The sequence below is a fragment of the Poecilia mexicana genome, unplaced genomic scaffold (genome assembly GCF_051168715.1).
Source record: "Poecilia mexicana isolate PSO_F unplaced genomic scaffold, ASM5116871v1 scaffold_2, whole genome shotgun sequence".
NCBI classification, from domain to species: domain Eukaryota; kingdom Metazoa; phylum Chordata; class Actinopteri; order Cyprinodontiformes; family Poeciliidae; genus Poecilia; species Poecilia mexicana.
Window position 1 is genome coordinate 25,741,486 of NW_028263371.1, and position 16,091 is coordinate 25,757,576.

The following is a 16,091-nucleotide window of genomic DNA, read 5'->3' on the forward strand; positions in this document are numbered from 1 at the left end:
GGTTGGTTATATTTTTCAAGTAAAAACTTATTTGATTTCAAAGATATCTGCAGAGAAATCAGCTATATTTTGATTTATATTTTTATTTATTTATTTGTACAAACCAGAAATTTTCTGACAACTAAAAAAAAATATTATTTTGTTTAGAATAATGAACACAAAATATATTAACTACAAGGTCGCACTGATAAGAGCGTTCTTCAGTGTAAGACTCCAAGTAAAGGAAGTTATTTTATACGAATATATATTTTCAATCGAAAGCATGTTGGCATATAAATGTGATTCATTCAGGAGAAAGAGCAAGGCTGAGCAGATAACAGGAAGGCCCGTGGTATCACCAAAGTTTCAGTGTTTTGTTTTTTCTTTCTGTTTCGGAAAATGTAAAATTAGGAAATATTGGCCGCCCATAAGGATCCACATAGGGATCCATTCATTCTGAGAGGATTCTGACTGAACCTTCACGGTGTGTGTTGCTGTTTAATGATTGTAGCTTTTATGGAAATCTTGACGCATGGACACTAAAATTGTAGTATTTCTCATAATGTTTCTATGGAGTGAAATCTATTCCTCTGCTTTCGTTTGGATCTCATCCTTCCCCTTGTTGTCGTTCAAGGAATTTAGCTAATGCCGTTATCCTAGTTTCTAGAAACCTGGCCTCAGAATGCAGCCAGGCCAGTTTTCCTCTATCCTATCTCTCCTTAGACATTCCTTTTCCCTTCGTCTAGCAGCTGCAGCCTTCTGTTTTTATGGTAACAGTTTCTTGTCTCACGGGTTTTTAATGGTTGCCTCAGGGAGCAAAGTTCAACCGCTTGATGTTAAACCTGTTGAACAGTTCTTGAGGGAATCTCAACCATCGCTCTCATTCACAGATAGAGTTCCCAGCACGTGTTGGGAGTAATAGGCTTGTAGATGGTAGTGAGAAGAATCACACCAGCAGTCATGAGTCACTCGCCCAACCCTCCATCCTGTCCATTGTTTTGAGGCGTTGCTACTTATGAAATGCTTCCTAACTCTGGCAACATGCGGGTTGTTTTGGTCACATGCCTCAAGGTGTGAATGGTTATCAAACAGCCTCAGGAGACGAGTCACGACTGCAGTGTAGGTGTTAGAAAGATGACACCTGAGGCCACTTCCTCTTTCTGTTGTTGGCTTTAATTGCTTTCACGCCTCTTGTTCTTTAAGATGTAGGTGAACCAGTGAGCGTAGCTGCTGTTTCCTTTTTCTCCAATGTAGAGTCTGAAGATTTTGGGTGTTTGAGTTACCCTAAAGTGTTGGATTTAAAATGTATCAGGATATTTCATCTTTCTTATTTTCACACAACAACCATCTCCTTTCTTTCCTGGACTGAGTTAAGTGTTTTCTTGAAATTTTGGATGTCTTATCGTAAGCCATCTAGGAAATCCACTGGCTGGAAGCGCTTTTTTTATCATATAGTTTTCAATTCTGGTTAAAATTTCAGCAGAACTAATCAATTTTACATTTGTGATGGTAGGACAGAGAGGACATTATCCTACCATGCCTGCCAAACAATTGGCTGTCACGTAGCTGGCATCTAATTGTTGTTTAGGTGATGCAACATTGAGCTTAAGTTTAGCTTTTAACACATTAACTAACAGTTTTATCTTCTTCTCTTTTCCCTTTCGCCGCTCCCTTGTTCTCCGTCTTCCTCTTCCGGATTTTTCCAGAGAGATCCAGACTACTTCAAGATATGGCTGGAGATTTTCATCAGCTCGTACGAGCAGTGCCTCGACGTAGACTTCGAAAAGCCCCCTTCGAGGTAAGCGCCGGTAAACTGCGGACACACAACTCAAAACCAAACAGTGCAGCCATGACACGTGATTTGGAGCAGAGCAGCTACATTTTGCTGCAGGTATTATCTGATTTCTTGGCTGTCTGTGCTCAATCACATGAGTGTCAGATGAAAGTTGTTTAGCTGATGCATGCGAGACATTGGAGTCGCTCTACACTTCCATTAAAGATGGCGTCTGTCACTGTGTTTCCAGACCAGACGAGGTTCCACCTGTGTTGACGCTGCTACCCGACAACATCCTGCAGGTTTTGCGCCACCAGCTGCTGCAGTGCGTCCAGAAAGCGTCAGACGGCCTTGAGCCCGAGCAGCAGAACCTGGCGCTGCTGCTGCTGAAGTTCCTCATCATCATCTGCAGGTCGGATAAGGATTAAATAATCCAGATAATCCTTCCTGCAAATCAACACACTGTCTGATCCTTTATGGTTGTTTCTCAAAGGAACTTGTCCAACGTCGAGGAGATCGGCACTTGCTCTTACATCAATCACATCATCACCATGACAACACTGTATATTCAGCAGGTTTGACTCCAGCCGCTCTCTCGTAGGAGTAATGACAGTGGGACACGTGGTGGCTGGTGTGACAGGTTTTCTGTTTGTTTGTTTACAGCTGAAGAGTCGGACCAAGGAGAAGGAGATGATGGACCACAGTCAGGCGGAGGACTTTGTCCGCCATTCGCTGGCCTTCTGCGAGAGCCTCTACGACCCGTACCGCAACTGGAGACATCGGACAAGCAGGTAACCACTAAAATAGTAGTTTTCACTAGTTATTTACATAGGTACTGATTAAAATGAAATCTTATTCATTCTTAAGTATTCAGCAGGATAATGAACAAAAGCACACCAGCGAATCAGTCTTTGAATGTCTATAAAGTTTTGAAGGGGTCTAGTCAAAGTTTGGACTTGAATATAATGAAGAACGTAAATTAAAGCTACACAGAAGTACTGCACTTTTAATTAAGTTATAATTATATTATTATTTTACATATTTATTCTGAAGCATTCTGAGGAAATGTGTTAGCAGGCAAATATTTTTTTTCCATGTAGAAAGATTAATGTGATCTTAGCATTTTATAACAACATAAAAAAATAAACGAACAGCCATCATTTGTCTTTATGTCCTGGTTTATAATTTGGTTATTCCCAGATTTATTTGTACAGGACAAGCTTATAAATTCAGCTTATGATTAATTTGGTTATTGGTCAAATAAATGCGTGTGTCGTTGGCGTAGAGATGAAACTTTTCTCAGATTTCTCCTCCTCTGTCTCCGCAGGGAGCAGCTGGGCGCCGTCGAGAGGGGAAGGCAGAAGTACAAAGCAGCTCCGCTCACCGTTGAATTCATTCCCTTCTTTTACCGCAAGTATCTCCAACAAACCGTGACGTAATCTGACGACCAAGCTAACAGTGGTTATAATCTCACTGATGGGTGAAAATCACCTAATCATCCTCTCTCATATGACTCGACAGGTACAGATGAGGAAGTTGTAGAAATTGCACAACATAAGCTTCCCTCTTCTGTTTCATCTCTGTGCCTCTGGTCTGTTTGCCAGGGATGAGATGAGCAGATAGTGAATTCTGGCGGCCATGTTGAACAAAGAGGCTCCTCTGTCCCTTGTCGAATGCGCGGCTGCTGTGGTTTTGCAGAAAAGATAACGCTGGGGGCCCGACCAATTAGCCTGTCGTCTCTGTTTTATGCTGTGTGGTGACTTCTGCTTGGTAACTAGTTGAAGTTAAAGGAAGTAGACATTCTGGAGCCACAATGTCAGATTTCATTCCTCACTCGGATGTGTTGACAGATGGGTTAATAGATGACCAAACCCTGAAGTTATCGGCAGCGTGTTTGTTCACCCTGGATGATATCTGGGTTACACATTCCATCGGCTCTTCATGCTTCACTGTTTTTGTTTGGAGAAAATAGCAGGAACCTCAACAGTTTGCTGCATTTGCATCGCTTGGTTCAAGTTTGGAGATCAAATGTGTTGATTTATGTTTTTTTTTTTTTTGGTTTAGAGTGCTTCCAGGAGAGCGAGCATCTGAAGGAGAGCCTGAAATGCTGCCTGCTGCACCTGTTTGGAGCCATAGTAGCAGGGGATCAGGTGAGGCTGGGGTCAGAGGTCACAAAGCTGACAGGCTGTAAACATGATCCTCTATAACTGCTGCACTCCGTTCAAAGCACAAATGAGAGCAAACATATTAAAACCACAACTTTAACTTACTGTTTTGGGGATTTTTTTTGCCTAACTTTAAAGTGTAACAGCTTCAGTTGGAGCATATTCATATTTGCAAATGGTGAAAGTTTAATTTGGATGGAGTGGTGGATAAATCTTCTAAACAACGTTCTTACTCCACCTCCTTCAAATTAAACGAAATCGGTGTCAGTCGTTTGTGCTGCTGTCATTTTAAAGATATCAGTAAATGTTTCCTGAGGTCATCAAAGGTCAACCTGCCAGTCCACTTTTACAAAATCAAGCACATTTGGAGTCAACTACCAAATTATAACAGCACAAACAAAATGTTTTGCTGCACAAACGTAGCACATCTGTCCAGTTTTATTTAATTTGAAGATGGTGGGAGGGGCAACTTCCCTCAAACCATTGTCATTATCACTATATTTTTTGTATTTACACTCAAAGGGGATTGAATATAAATGTTTGCTACTATATTTTCTTAAGAACAAGATATAAACTAATTTTCCTCCAACTTCACAGTCACTCTTTGTGTTTTTTTATGTAACATAAAATCCCAGTAAACATAAATGAATTGAAGTTTGTCGTTGTGAAAATGGGGTAAAATCCCAGAGCTTCCCGTCCCGTTTCTCCGCCTGCAGAGGAACGCTCTGCTCGCCATCTCTCCAGCCACCATGGAGGTGCTGATGCGGGTTCTGGCGGACAGCTACACGGGGAGCTGCTCATCGGAGGAGGCCGAGGACTGGGACAGCGAGGACGTCAGCCGCATGGCCCTGCTGACGTTGGGGTGCCTCAGGGAAGTGGTGCAGTGCCTGCTGGCCTCCAGCTCCGACCAGCGGCAGGTGGAGATCGCCTCCGTCTTGGAAAACTACTTCAAGCTGCTCAACTCGGACCCGGCCGCTGTGGTGGCTGCTAAGCAACAGCAGCAGCCGGCCAAGGGTCGGGTTCCCACACTCGGCCGACACTGGGAGATTCGATTTGTGGCGCTGCAAGTTCACATGCTAGGTAGTTTCTTTACCCAAACATGAACAGTAATAACTTCTTCTGTGTGTTGATTCCTCCTGTTTGTGGCTTTCAGACACGATCAGGGACATGTTCCTGTGTTCAGACAGGCCGGTTCTACAAGCCATCTTCCTCAACAGTAACTGCTTTGAGCATCTGATACGGCTGCTGCAGAACAGCAAGGTAAGGCCTGGAGACGCAGCTCCGAGCTAGCAAAAATAACCACGATTCACATTTACTGTGTCACATTTCAGGTTTAACGGGGGAAAACATCAACATTGTTAATTAGTTCATGAAATCATATTTTCTCACTACAACCACAGATTTAAATCCATGTCTGCGGCTGTAATTGGGCTGGGCAATAAATCGATTTTATTGATTGATAGAGGTTTTGTTTAATTTTTGGTTCAGAGTGACGTTTACCGCCATCTTGTTTGACAATCTGAACAACTCTGCTTCAGTATATTATGGTCAGGCTAAGATTTTAGTTTTTTATTAAAATAATCAAATAATAAAATCCCAACTCAAAAAATAGCAGAAAATTAAAATGAGGAATATTGAGCATTTGGTAAAAGTTTTACAAATTATGCTGAATAGAAATATGTAGTTAATCTTTTAACACATCAACAATAAATTATCAGTACAGGACTTTGAAACAACTCTGTGTTTTGAAGACACAAACTGATCTGGTTACATCAGATCCTCATAACTTTACGTTTTCTCATTAAAACATTTTTTTTTCCTGGCAAAATTGTGACTTTTCCTGCTAAAATTACAACCCCTGGCAAAAAGTATGGAATCACCAGTGTTGGATGAGCAGTCATTCAGACATTTCATGCTGTAAAACAAACTCGGATCAAAAACATGACACAATATTAAGGTCGTTCCAAAGTGCAACTTGTTGGCTTTCAGGAACACTCAAAGAAATGAAGAGAAAACATTGTGGAAGTCAGTGAATGATACTTTTATTGACCAAACACAGGGAAATAAATATGGAATCACTCAATTCTGAGGAAAAAAGTATGGAATCATGAAAAACACATAAACAAAAGACCATTCAAAATACATCACTAGTATTTAGTTGCACCATCTTTGGCTTTTATAACAGCTTTTAGTCTCTGAGGCATGGACTTGATGAGGGACAAACAGTATTTGGTGCCTACTCTCTTTGATAGCAGTTGCCAGATCAGCTTTGCAGGTTGGAGCCTTCTTGTGGAACATTTTTTTCAATCTCCACCACAGGTTTTCTATTGGGTTGAGATCTGGACTATTTGCAGGCCATGACATCGACTGAATGTGTCTTTCTTCAAGGAATGCCTTCACTGTTTTTGCCCTATGGCACGATGCATTGTCATCTTGGAAAATCATTTCATCATCTCCAAACATCTGTTCAATTGAAGGGATGAGAAAACTGTCCAAAATGTCAATGTAAACTTGTGCATTGATAGAAGAATTAACCACAGTCATCTCCCCAGTGCCTTTGCCTGACATGCAGCCCCATATCATCAAGGACTGTGGAAATTTGGTTGTTTTCTTCAGGCAGGCCTCTTCATAAATCTCACTGGAACGGCACCAAACAAAAGTTCCAGCATCATCACCTTGTCCAATGCAGATTCTTGACTCATCACTGAAGACAACTTTCATCCAGTCATCCACAGTCCATGATTGCCTCTCCTTAGCCCATCGGAATCTTGTTCTTTTATGGTTAGGTGTCAATGCTGGTTTTCATTTAGCTTTCCTGTATTGAAATCCCACCTCCTTTAGGCGATTTCTTACGGTTCGGTCACATACATTGACTCCAGCTTCCTCCCATTTATGCTTCATCTGTTTAGTTGTACTTTTTTGGTTTTCAAGACAAATGACCTTTAGTTGTTTGTCTTGACGCTTTAATGTCTTTCTTGGTCTACCAGTACGCTTGGCTTTAACAACCATTCCATGCTGTTTGTGTTTGGACCATATCTTGGATACAGCTGACTGTGAACAGCCCACATCTTTAGCAACCATGCGTGAAGGGTTACCTTCTTCAAGAAGTTTCACAATCCTCTCTTTTGTTTCAAGGGACATTTCTCTTGTTGGAGTCATGGTTCTCGCCACTCCACTTCGTCCAGCAGCCCTCCAAGGTGTCATGACTGCAGGTGTTTTGATCTGCACACTAACGGGCACATCTAATCTGGGGCAGGTGTCCATTTAGGGAAAGGAAATAGACTGGGTGTGTCCTTTTTTCTACCTCCAATTTGAGTGATTCCATACTTTTTTCCTCAGAATTGAGTGATTCCATATTTATTTCCCTGTGTTTGGTCAATAAAAGTATCATTCACTGACTTCCACAATGTTTTCTCTTCATTTCTTTGAGTGTTCCTGAAAGCCAACAAGTTGCACTTTGGAATGACCTTAATATTGTATCATGTTTTTGATCCGAGTTTGTTTTACAGCATGAAATGTCTGAATGACTGCTCATCCAACACTGGTGATTCCATACTTTTTGCCAGGGGTTGTATGACTGTAATCTCATAATTAATGACAGATAGATTAAAATCAGCTCTGAAATGAAAAAAAACTGGAGATTTAATTTTGAAGCCGTGTCGCCCAGCCCAGGTTTTAACATAACAAAATGTTTAGAATGAACTTCCAGCTTTCTTTTTTTTCCATTTCTGACTGTGACTGTTAGATCTGTTGAACTGAACATCTCTTTCCGGGTCTGACCTCGCTCTTGTTAAAGGTTCAGCGTTAGCGGGAGCATTTTGCAACACCATGCATGTTTATTTCCTCACAACAAGGCTGGATCACCGACACCCTGCGGACGTTCACCGCTTCTAACCTCTCACCTTTTCCTCCTTCCCATCCTCTAAACCTCCCCCCTCTCATCGTCTCCTCCTTCTCTTTGCCTCCTCTTCCCTCACACTGAGTTGACATGTTGCCTGTTGTGTGTCAGCTGGTTAACGCTAGGTGCACGGCGGCAGACAAGGACCAGAAAGATATAACCAACAACAGGTTACAGACAGGAGAGAGGGACACTCAGGTACCGCCGAGAAAAGTCCCCCTGCCCTCATCCTCATCTTCTGCTGCCAAATCCCACCATGCCGCTCCACAGCAAGACTGCCGCGCTTCAGGATCACTCTCTTCATGTTGTTAGCATCTTAGCATCCTTTTCGTTTTCTAAAGGATAAAAATGAAGGTTTCTGAGAGAGAAAACGGGTCTTCTTTTGATTATTTTCACAGTTTTTAATTTGTTGCTTCGTAATTTAAGTTTTAGATTTCCTTGAAATAGGACGAAACTAACTTACAACTAACTTACAGTAAGATATAAGAGCTTGTTTTAAGTCAGTAATTCCTTCAAATTGATGAAAAGCTAGTTGTTATAACTTAAGCCTCATAGCATAATTAAATCATATTTCGGCCAAATTGAAATATCTGCACATCTTCAGCCTATTAGAACATCAATTAAGGTCCAAAATCCATATTTTTTTTTCCATATTTTATTCATGTTTCTTTCTTGAACTGGGTTACAAAATTTTTTTATGGGAAGTTGTCTGTTTTTTCAACTGAATTAGGACTATGTCGCACCGCTGAACGTAAAAAATTACCTTCGTTTTTCTCAATCAGATCAGGTTTTTATTCTGCTTTGATCTTCTGACCAAACTGATTAAATGTTTGACATTATCAGTTCATTTCTATTAATATTTCTCATCCAAAAAAGGTTTTAGGAGAAAAAACGTTTTTTAATTAAATGTTACAAACTTGAATTTCTGTAAATTGAACATTACATCTTATTATCTCTCCTTCTGCTCATCACTCATTGATGCCAGATTCTCAGGACAAGTCGAGCGTTTTGATGCTCATGTTGCATCCATAGTTCAGAAAGTTGACCTGATTGAGCAAAACCAATGTGACTTTTGGATTCAGCTCATCAAATTAACTCTAAAACAGTTGAAAAACACCAGATAGTCTTTTGGCTGTTGACAGTGCTATCGTTAGCTTCACAGGCAATTATGCTAAGTGAAATAATTTACCAGAGGAACTGCGACTTTTTCATCAATATTATGGAATTATTGACTTAAAACAAGCTGAAAAGTTACTTGTAAGTTTGTTTAATCTTATTTCAAGAATAAACTAAACCAAAGCTACTTAGTAAGACTCAGTTTATCTACGTGTGAAGGCCTTCAGAGAGACGTACTCTGGTGTGACTCGCCAGGTGTAAATCATCAGGTGTTTGCTGGTATCCAGTGTCAGAAGCAGAAATTCAGGTTTAAACGTCGTTGTTGTGAGAAGAGAACCAGAACGATGCAGTTGTGGTTTCTTGCTGTGGAGTGACTTGTTTGCCTTCTTCACCGTTTTTCAGTTTGCTCCCCCTCCTCCCTTTCACATTGTCTTGGGTTCACCTGGAGTTCTGTCACAATGGGCTTGTGTGCAAAATCCAGTGGTTTGATGACGACTCCCCGTCCAGCTGGTCCAACTCTTTCTCTGTTTGATAAACACGAGCTGGATGAGGGGTGTGTTTGCGTCCTGCTTGGTTCTGTGGGCTGCATGCTGAGTGTGTTCATGTTGTCGGGGAGGTACTTCTTTCTTTTTTGTGGTTGGCATTAGCTTCCTGCTCCAGTCACACCTCTATTCCTTTTTCTTTTTTTCTTTTTTTTTTCCCACCTGGAGCAGAAAGACATCATTTATCTGCAGTAGGGGTTTTGATGCCAGCTCCTACTGCAGCAACCAATGGCGGCTAAAATCCATTTATTGATGATTTTACTCACTCCTCTCACATCGGCTGAATCAAACACAAAGGCATCGCTACATATCTATTTTATATCAGGGCCTTAATCAGTGGATTGTTTTAATTCTCTGCATGCTTGTTCATTCATAACATCTGTTTGTAATAAAAATAATATGACATCACTAGCTTATCTTTTTATGGGAAGAAGAAGTTGGAGTGAGTGACTGAAATGTTTGCTTGTTTTTAGGTGATTCAGGGACGCCTTGACTCGTTAGCGGTAGCCACCATCAAAGCCCTGACGACGGTTATGCATAAATCCCCAGCTGCTAAGGTCTGTCTCACTGAGAGGACATACAGTGCTCTCCATGTTTATCGCCACCCCACAGCATGATGCAGCCAAATCTCTTTACCATTCAAATAAATATCACTGGATATATTGCAGTTTTACTTTTTAAGTTTATAAAGTGTCTGGTAGAAACTTTTAATTGCTAATTAATGACTTCCTGTTTCTTTGGGGTAGAAATGTGATGAGACACAGATCCGTTTGTTTTAGCCACTCTTTGAAAGCAAAAAGACAAGAGAACATAACATTTACATAAATGTTTATTGGTCTCCATAAGTGATCATGTGATGAAAATATTTATTCACAAAATCAATTTTTTTTGTGAATCAAAAAAAAAATCAAATTTTTTGATATTTTGTGGGGAGCTGTTTATTTTTCCACAGTAATTCAAATATATTTATATTTTCTATTAGCAATTTCCAGTATTTTAATTAGACATACTACATTGCATACAGATGCACAAAAAAGCCAGATTTTAAGCATTTAATCTTCAGACTTAAAGGAAAACTGATGATTGCTCTTACTGCTCTAAAATATCATAATTTAATAGGATTAGAATGTCTTTTTTTTATTTCTGCAGTGTTTTTTACTTTTCTTGTTGTCATTTAAACAGTTTAAAACTGAGAGTAAAGAGGTTATTTTGTTTTTAAAAATGTGTTTTTGTGAGACAACATTGAAAGTTTCCACCTTAGTTTTTAAACAGTGCAAACGCTCCACCTCTAAACATTAGGTTGAGGATTTATGTGCTCAATCCAGAGTTAGAACATGGATACGGTGGAGGATCTGTTATGTTGTTGGGATTATTTCTCTTCCAAATCCTCTGGAAACTTGTTAGAGTGCAACGCTTTGAAAATCCCAACACAGAAATGGCATAAAAATAAGTTGACGTCTGGTGGGCTCTGCCAGCTAACTGGTAGTTGGCTCTTCCAAGAGGATAATGATCTAAAACAGATGTCTAAATCATGACAGAACTGGTTTAGCAGACATAAAATCAACCTTCTATAATGGCCATCTCAGTCCAAAGAGCTAAATTATGTAGAAAACCACAGAGATTATCTAAATTGGGCAGCAATAAATGTGCTCAGAGCACAAAGTGCTCATTAAAAACAATACATGGGAGTTTTCCCCACTGCACAAATGTACTCAAATTAAGGTTTGGATTTATAGTCAAAATACTTGAGTGTTTATTTGTAGCTTCTAAGGACACTTTTATTTCTTGGGATTGTTAATAGGACAATCACACTTCTTGCATCAATGCTGCCAAGGTCATGAGATCATTGCAACACGCTAATATACTTTTATTTGGCGCCACGGAGAACAAAACATTGCCATGCTAGCAGTAGCTCTCATGCTAACTTCAGCATTTTAGCTAATCTTGTTATAAATGCTAAATTTAACTTACTGAATGGAGCGAGTGTGATGCTGTTGACATTATTTTAGCTGATACTGGATATTTTCAACAAAGGCAGTCTTAGTCACAGTGATGGTGCGTTCACACCAAACGCGTTACGCGCGTCAAAAACGCGTCGGACTCTTCGACGCGTGTGCACTTTTAGTGTGTTTACGCCAAACGCGTTTTGAGCTTCAGGTGTGTCTGGTTTACAAGACAAACGCGTTTTCCGTCAAACGCTCCAAACAGTTCAAATCACGCCGCGTTAGATGCTAGAAACGCGCCGCAGTGGCTCTCAGCTCCACTTAGACTTTGAATGTAATCCAGATGACGCTCAAAACACGTTTGGTGTGAATGCACCTTTAACCTGGGGTGCCGATATGAAGGGTGCTGTAATATGAAGGGTGATATGAATATGAAGGGTGATATGAATATGAAGGGTGATATGAATATGAAGGGTGATATGAATATGAAGGGTGATATGAATATGAAGGGTGCTGTAATGAGACATCATTTACAAATCGGACCTCATCATTTGGTTGACTCATCAGCAGTTGCTCTGTTGCGTCTCCAGGAGGTTTTCAAGGAAAGGATCGGCTACAATCACTTGTACGAAGTTCTGATCTCGCTCGGCCAGCCGTCTCGACTCCTGCTCAAGGAGCTGATGAACATGGTGAGTTTGTGTATTTACTTTGACTGGACCTCGTTTCTCCTCTGAACTCTGTCTGTCTCTGCTCGCCGTCCAGTCGGTGGAGGGGGAGCACACCTCAGTGGGGCTCCTGGGGATCAGCAACGTGGAGCCGCTGCTGCTGCTGGTCCAGTGGCTCCCGGAGCTGGACTCGCCCGAACTGCAGCTCTTCACGGCTGACTGGCTGCGCCGCCTCTGCTGCCTCAACCGCCAAACGCGCGCCACTTGTGTCAACGCCGCCATGGTGGTGAGAGCCCTGGCCGCTCTGGAGCACCACGGGCGTCTGCACAGAGCCTGCGCAGAAAGCCTGTTCGGCTTGCTGGGCTCACTGGGCTCCCAGTCTCTGAGCGGCAGGGAGCTGCTGGGACTCATCCGCCTCCTCAGAACTGCAGAGTCCAACCAAGCTCATCCGTACGTCGCCCCGACCCTGAGGGCGCTGCTCACCATGGTCCGCAAGCAGGGTCTGGAGAACGCCATGCAGTACTTTGACCTGTCCCCCAGCATGGCGGGGATTGTTGTTCCCACGGTGCAGCGCTGGCCCGGATCCGCCTTCAGCTTCCACGCCTGGTTGTCTCTGGACCAGGACCAACTGGGTCCGCTCAGCAAAGACAAACGGAAGCAGCTCTACAGGTCAGGAAAACATTTGTGAAAACTTTTCCTGCCAACGGCCATCACCATCTTCAATAACTCTTTGAAGAATAGACCTGCTATTGCCCAATTTTTCTATTTTCATCATATTGCTACGTTTTTTTCCCAGCTTTTTCACCCCTGGAGGAACGGGCTTTGAGGCGTTCATCAGCTCAGCGGGGATTCTGGTGGCGGCTGTGTGCACAAAGAAGGAGTACGTCACAGTGATGCTGCCGGATTACTGCTTCTGCGACTCGCTCTGGGTACGACACCTGAAAATGTAACTTAACTTCCTAACAGTGGAGCAGCAGTGTGCCACTGAATTAAAGGTGCTGTGATTTGTGTTTTGCAGCACAGCATCGGGGTGGTGCACGTACCCGGGAAGAGGCCGTTTGGACAGAGCCTCGTCTACATTTATGTAGACGGGCAGCAGAAACTGTCTGCCCCCCTCAAATACCCCGTCATGACAGAGGTGAGATCTAAACTACGTTCAGCAGTACATTTCATAAGTTTATAATCAACTTATGAAGGATTGTATTATGTTTTTCTCTCTTTATTTAAGCCCATTTGACTTTTTATCATATTTTCCCCTAATCTGCATTTTAATGTGCAAACTAAACTAAAATTGCACATTTTAAAGGTTGTGAATATGATTCTGTTTTAAATGTTTGTTAATTTTTTTGTCTGCAGCCGTTCATCTCCTGCTGCATCGGCTCCGCCGGCCAACGCACCACCACCCCCCCTCCCTCACAGATCCCCGACCCGCCCTTCTCCCCCGCCGCCACGCCCACCACTCGCTCCTCGTTGAGCGGCATCCTGTCGCCGCAGGCGTGGGGCGGGCTGCTGGGCGGGAAGCCCGAGTCGGTCACCAAGCTGATCTCGGCCGGGACGCAGGACAGCGAGTGGGGCAGCCCCACGTCGCTGCAGGGCCAGCTGGGCAGCGTCATGGTGTTTCACGAGCCGCTGCAGCCCGCGCACATCAAGGCCCTCTGCAGCGCCGGTAGGCAGGAAGTGATGCGTTTAGTTTCAGGCTTCATTCCCTCTCTCATTGCCAAAATATCAGCTGCTTCCATCCTCCTTGTGTCGGTTCTTCCTTTCTTTTTCTTGTACACTACTGTTCATTTCCTTCCATTTTCTTCCTTTCTCAGTTTCTTGTGTTGCTCCCTTTATCCTTCTGTCTTCGTCTTTCATTCATTGATTCCTTCCTTCTTTCCTTCCCTTCTTCTCTTTCTTTCCTTCATTCCTATGTAAAGCTCACTGCAGGAATATTTCCAATAAATTGATGGTGAATTTTAGTATTTAAATGATGAAATAAACTCTAGAAAGCTCGATCTGGACAGTCTTGCGGAGAAAATCTCTACAGATTGCAAAGTGGAAAATAAAACTGTGACGACAACACCTGCAAACAAAGATAAAAGAGGATTTTTGTTTCTTTCTCTTTGATTCTTCCAGGTCCTAACTGCGTCTCTCCATTTAAAGCCCAGGAATCAGAACTTGGTGACATTTCAGCCAAACTGCTGCTGCATTATTCACCCAAGGTGATCGGACCTCTTTTCCTCTCAGATCTTTAAATCCTGGGATTACATGAGTTCATCAAAATGATAATGCAGATTAAACAAAGTGCCACATATGAACTAGTCGTTCCCTTTCCTGTCGACAGGCCTGTAGAAATCCCATCTGTCTCGACCTTTCTCCCAACGCGCTGCACGGACGTCTGACCGGGAACAAAGTGGTCAACTGGGACATAAAGGTCAGAGCGAAGCATTTTTATCCTAACAGAGTTAATTTTTAAAAGGTTTGCTAAAGTTTCTGGGTTTTTTTTGTCTGGGACAGGATATGATCAACTGTGTCGGTGGGCTGCCGGTGCTTTTCCCAGTGCTGGAGCAACTGACCTCCATGACCCCTGACCAGCAGAGTGCCGATCCTGCAGCTGCATCAGATTTTATCACGCCAGATGTGAGCACCCCAGCTGACGGGGACTGGGTCATTCTTCCGTCCAGCAGAGCCTCAGGTCGGTTCTGACAGTCTGTGCAGCGAAGGCGACGCGTTGCGACGTGCTGACAGAAACATCATTTCTTCCCCATCACAGAGGCGCGTCTGGAGAAGAACCTGGTGGCCACTTTCCTCTTGGTGCTGAAGCACTTCCTGCAGAGACACCCGATCAACCAGGAGAACCTGCTTCACTCGCACGGCGTGGGAACGCTGGGAGTCCTGCTGCAAAAGGTACAGAAACCGATTCACACAAATGCGCTCTTTTTTTACAATTTGATGTCATTTCAGTTTATTTAGCTCCAATTTGCAGCAAATATAGAATTTAATTCAGTTCAAATTACCACTAAAATCCCTACTGTCAGATTCAGTTACATACAGTGAAGTTCAGTCCACGTATTTCACATCTGATTAAAATTTAGTAGTTATTCATGAAATAAGGGCCACTTTCTGTAAGTTAGAAGAACAGATTACACAGAGTCGATGTTTAAAATGTTAGTGGTACCAGCTTGGAAGGAAACATTAGTACTGATCCAGAAGAACTGGGTCAGGTGTACTTTCTATGAAACAAAGAGTAAATCAGGTTATTGGCAACATGCATCCAGACACAGAAGAACCACCTGATTGGCTAATATAATTTGAACAGTATTTAAGTAACAGCCATTAACGTCATAACTCAAAAAAGAAACTTTTTGTGCTTTTCTTCCAGTTCAGAATGTGTTAGTTTAAGTTTGAGTACTTTGAATTAAGTGATAAAATCCTTTTTTGTGCCCTGAATTTACAGGAATTCACACTTTTTGTCCGCACCTCTTTTTCTTTTCTGCCTGATCCTTTTCTGGTATAATTGCCGCTCTGTTTGTTTGTTCAGCGATGTAGACATGTCTCTATAAGTATTGTTGCTATGGGAAAATAAAAGCCTCCACAGAGACGCAGATAAAAATGAAAGTGTCTCAGATGTGGTGAACGTTGTTCTCGGTAGAGTTGGCCACACCCAGTGACTGGTAACGATCCAAATAAAACATTGATGTGTTTTCCTTCTCCTGCTTGTTCTTTATCTTGTTTCTTGGGTTTCACATTGCCTTATAAAGCTCCAGCTTGGTACCTCGGCTTGTGTTTTAAATGGCTCGTTTTGTGCCAATCAGGAAGTGTGTAGATTTAAGCTAATGGCCTGGATGTTGTTTTGTTTGGTTGCAGCTTCCAGCGGGTCACGTGGACGTCAGCGTGCTGGTCGCTGTGCAGCTGCTGATTGAGCAGGTGACCTATGAGAAGAACCAGGCTCTGCTGCAGCAGATCCACTCACATCTGCTGTTCAACTTCAACATCTGGAACAAAGGAGATTTCCCTCTGCGCATCG

The 16,091-nt window shown here is 42.4% G+C and overlaps 1 protein-coding gene across 2 annotated transcripts in view; it reads left to right on the forward strand.

Annotated features, from left to right (window-relative positions):
• Positions 1 to 16,091, forward strand: part of nbeal1 (neurobeachin-like 1) — a 36,938-nt gene that overhangs the window by 5,903 nt on the left and 14,944 nt on the right. The window contains exons 3-22 of one of the 2 annotated variants that reach the window (XM_015003093.2): positions 1,686 to 1,777; positions 2,004 to 2,165; positions 2,247 to 2,328; positions 2,417 to 2,544; positions 3,081 to 3,163; positions 3,818 to 3,903; positions 4,635 to 4,998; positions 5,072 to 5,178; positions 7,928 to 8,014; positions 9,948 to 10,031; positions 12,008 to 12,106; positions 12,180 to 12,751; positions 12,879 to 13,011; positions 13,101 to 13,220; positions 13,439 to 13,748; positions 14,201 to 14,286; positions 14,409 to 14,498; positions 14,582 to 14,759; positions 14,838 to 14,971; positions 15,932 to 16,091. In XM_015003093.2, the coding sequence (XP_014858579.2) occupies positions 1,686 to 1,777; positions 2,004 to 2,165; positions 2,247 to 2,328; positions 2,417 to 2,544; positions 3,081 to 3,163; positions 3,818 to 3,903; positions 4,635 to 4,998; positions 5,072 to 5,178; positions 7,928 to 8,014; positions 9,948 to 10,031; positions 12,008 to 12,106; positions 12,180 to 12,751; positions 12,879 to 13,011; positions 13,101 to 13,220; positions 13,439 to 13,748; positions 14,201 to 14,286; positions 14,409 to 14,498; positions 14,582 to 14,759; positions 14,838 to 14,971; positions 15,932 to 16,091 (3,157 nt within the window). The remainder of the gene's footprint in view (positions 1 to 1,685; positions 1,778 to 2,003; positions 2,166 to 2,246; positions 2,329 to 2,416; positions 2,545 to 3,080; positions 3,164 to 3,817; positions 3,904 to 4,634; positions 4,999 to 5,071; positions 5,179 to 7,927; positions 8,015 to 9,947; positions 10,032 to 12,007; positions 12,107 to 12,179; positions 12,752 to 12,878; positions 13,012 to 13,100; positions 13,221 to 13,438; positions 13,749 to 14,200; positions 14,287 to 14,408; positions 14,499 to 14,581; positions 14,760 to 14,837; positions 14,972 to 15,931) is intronic. The other variant, XM_015003096.2, reaches the window with a different exon arrangement.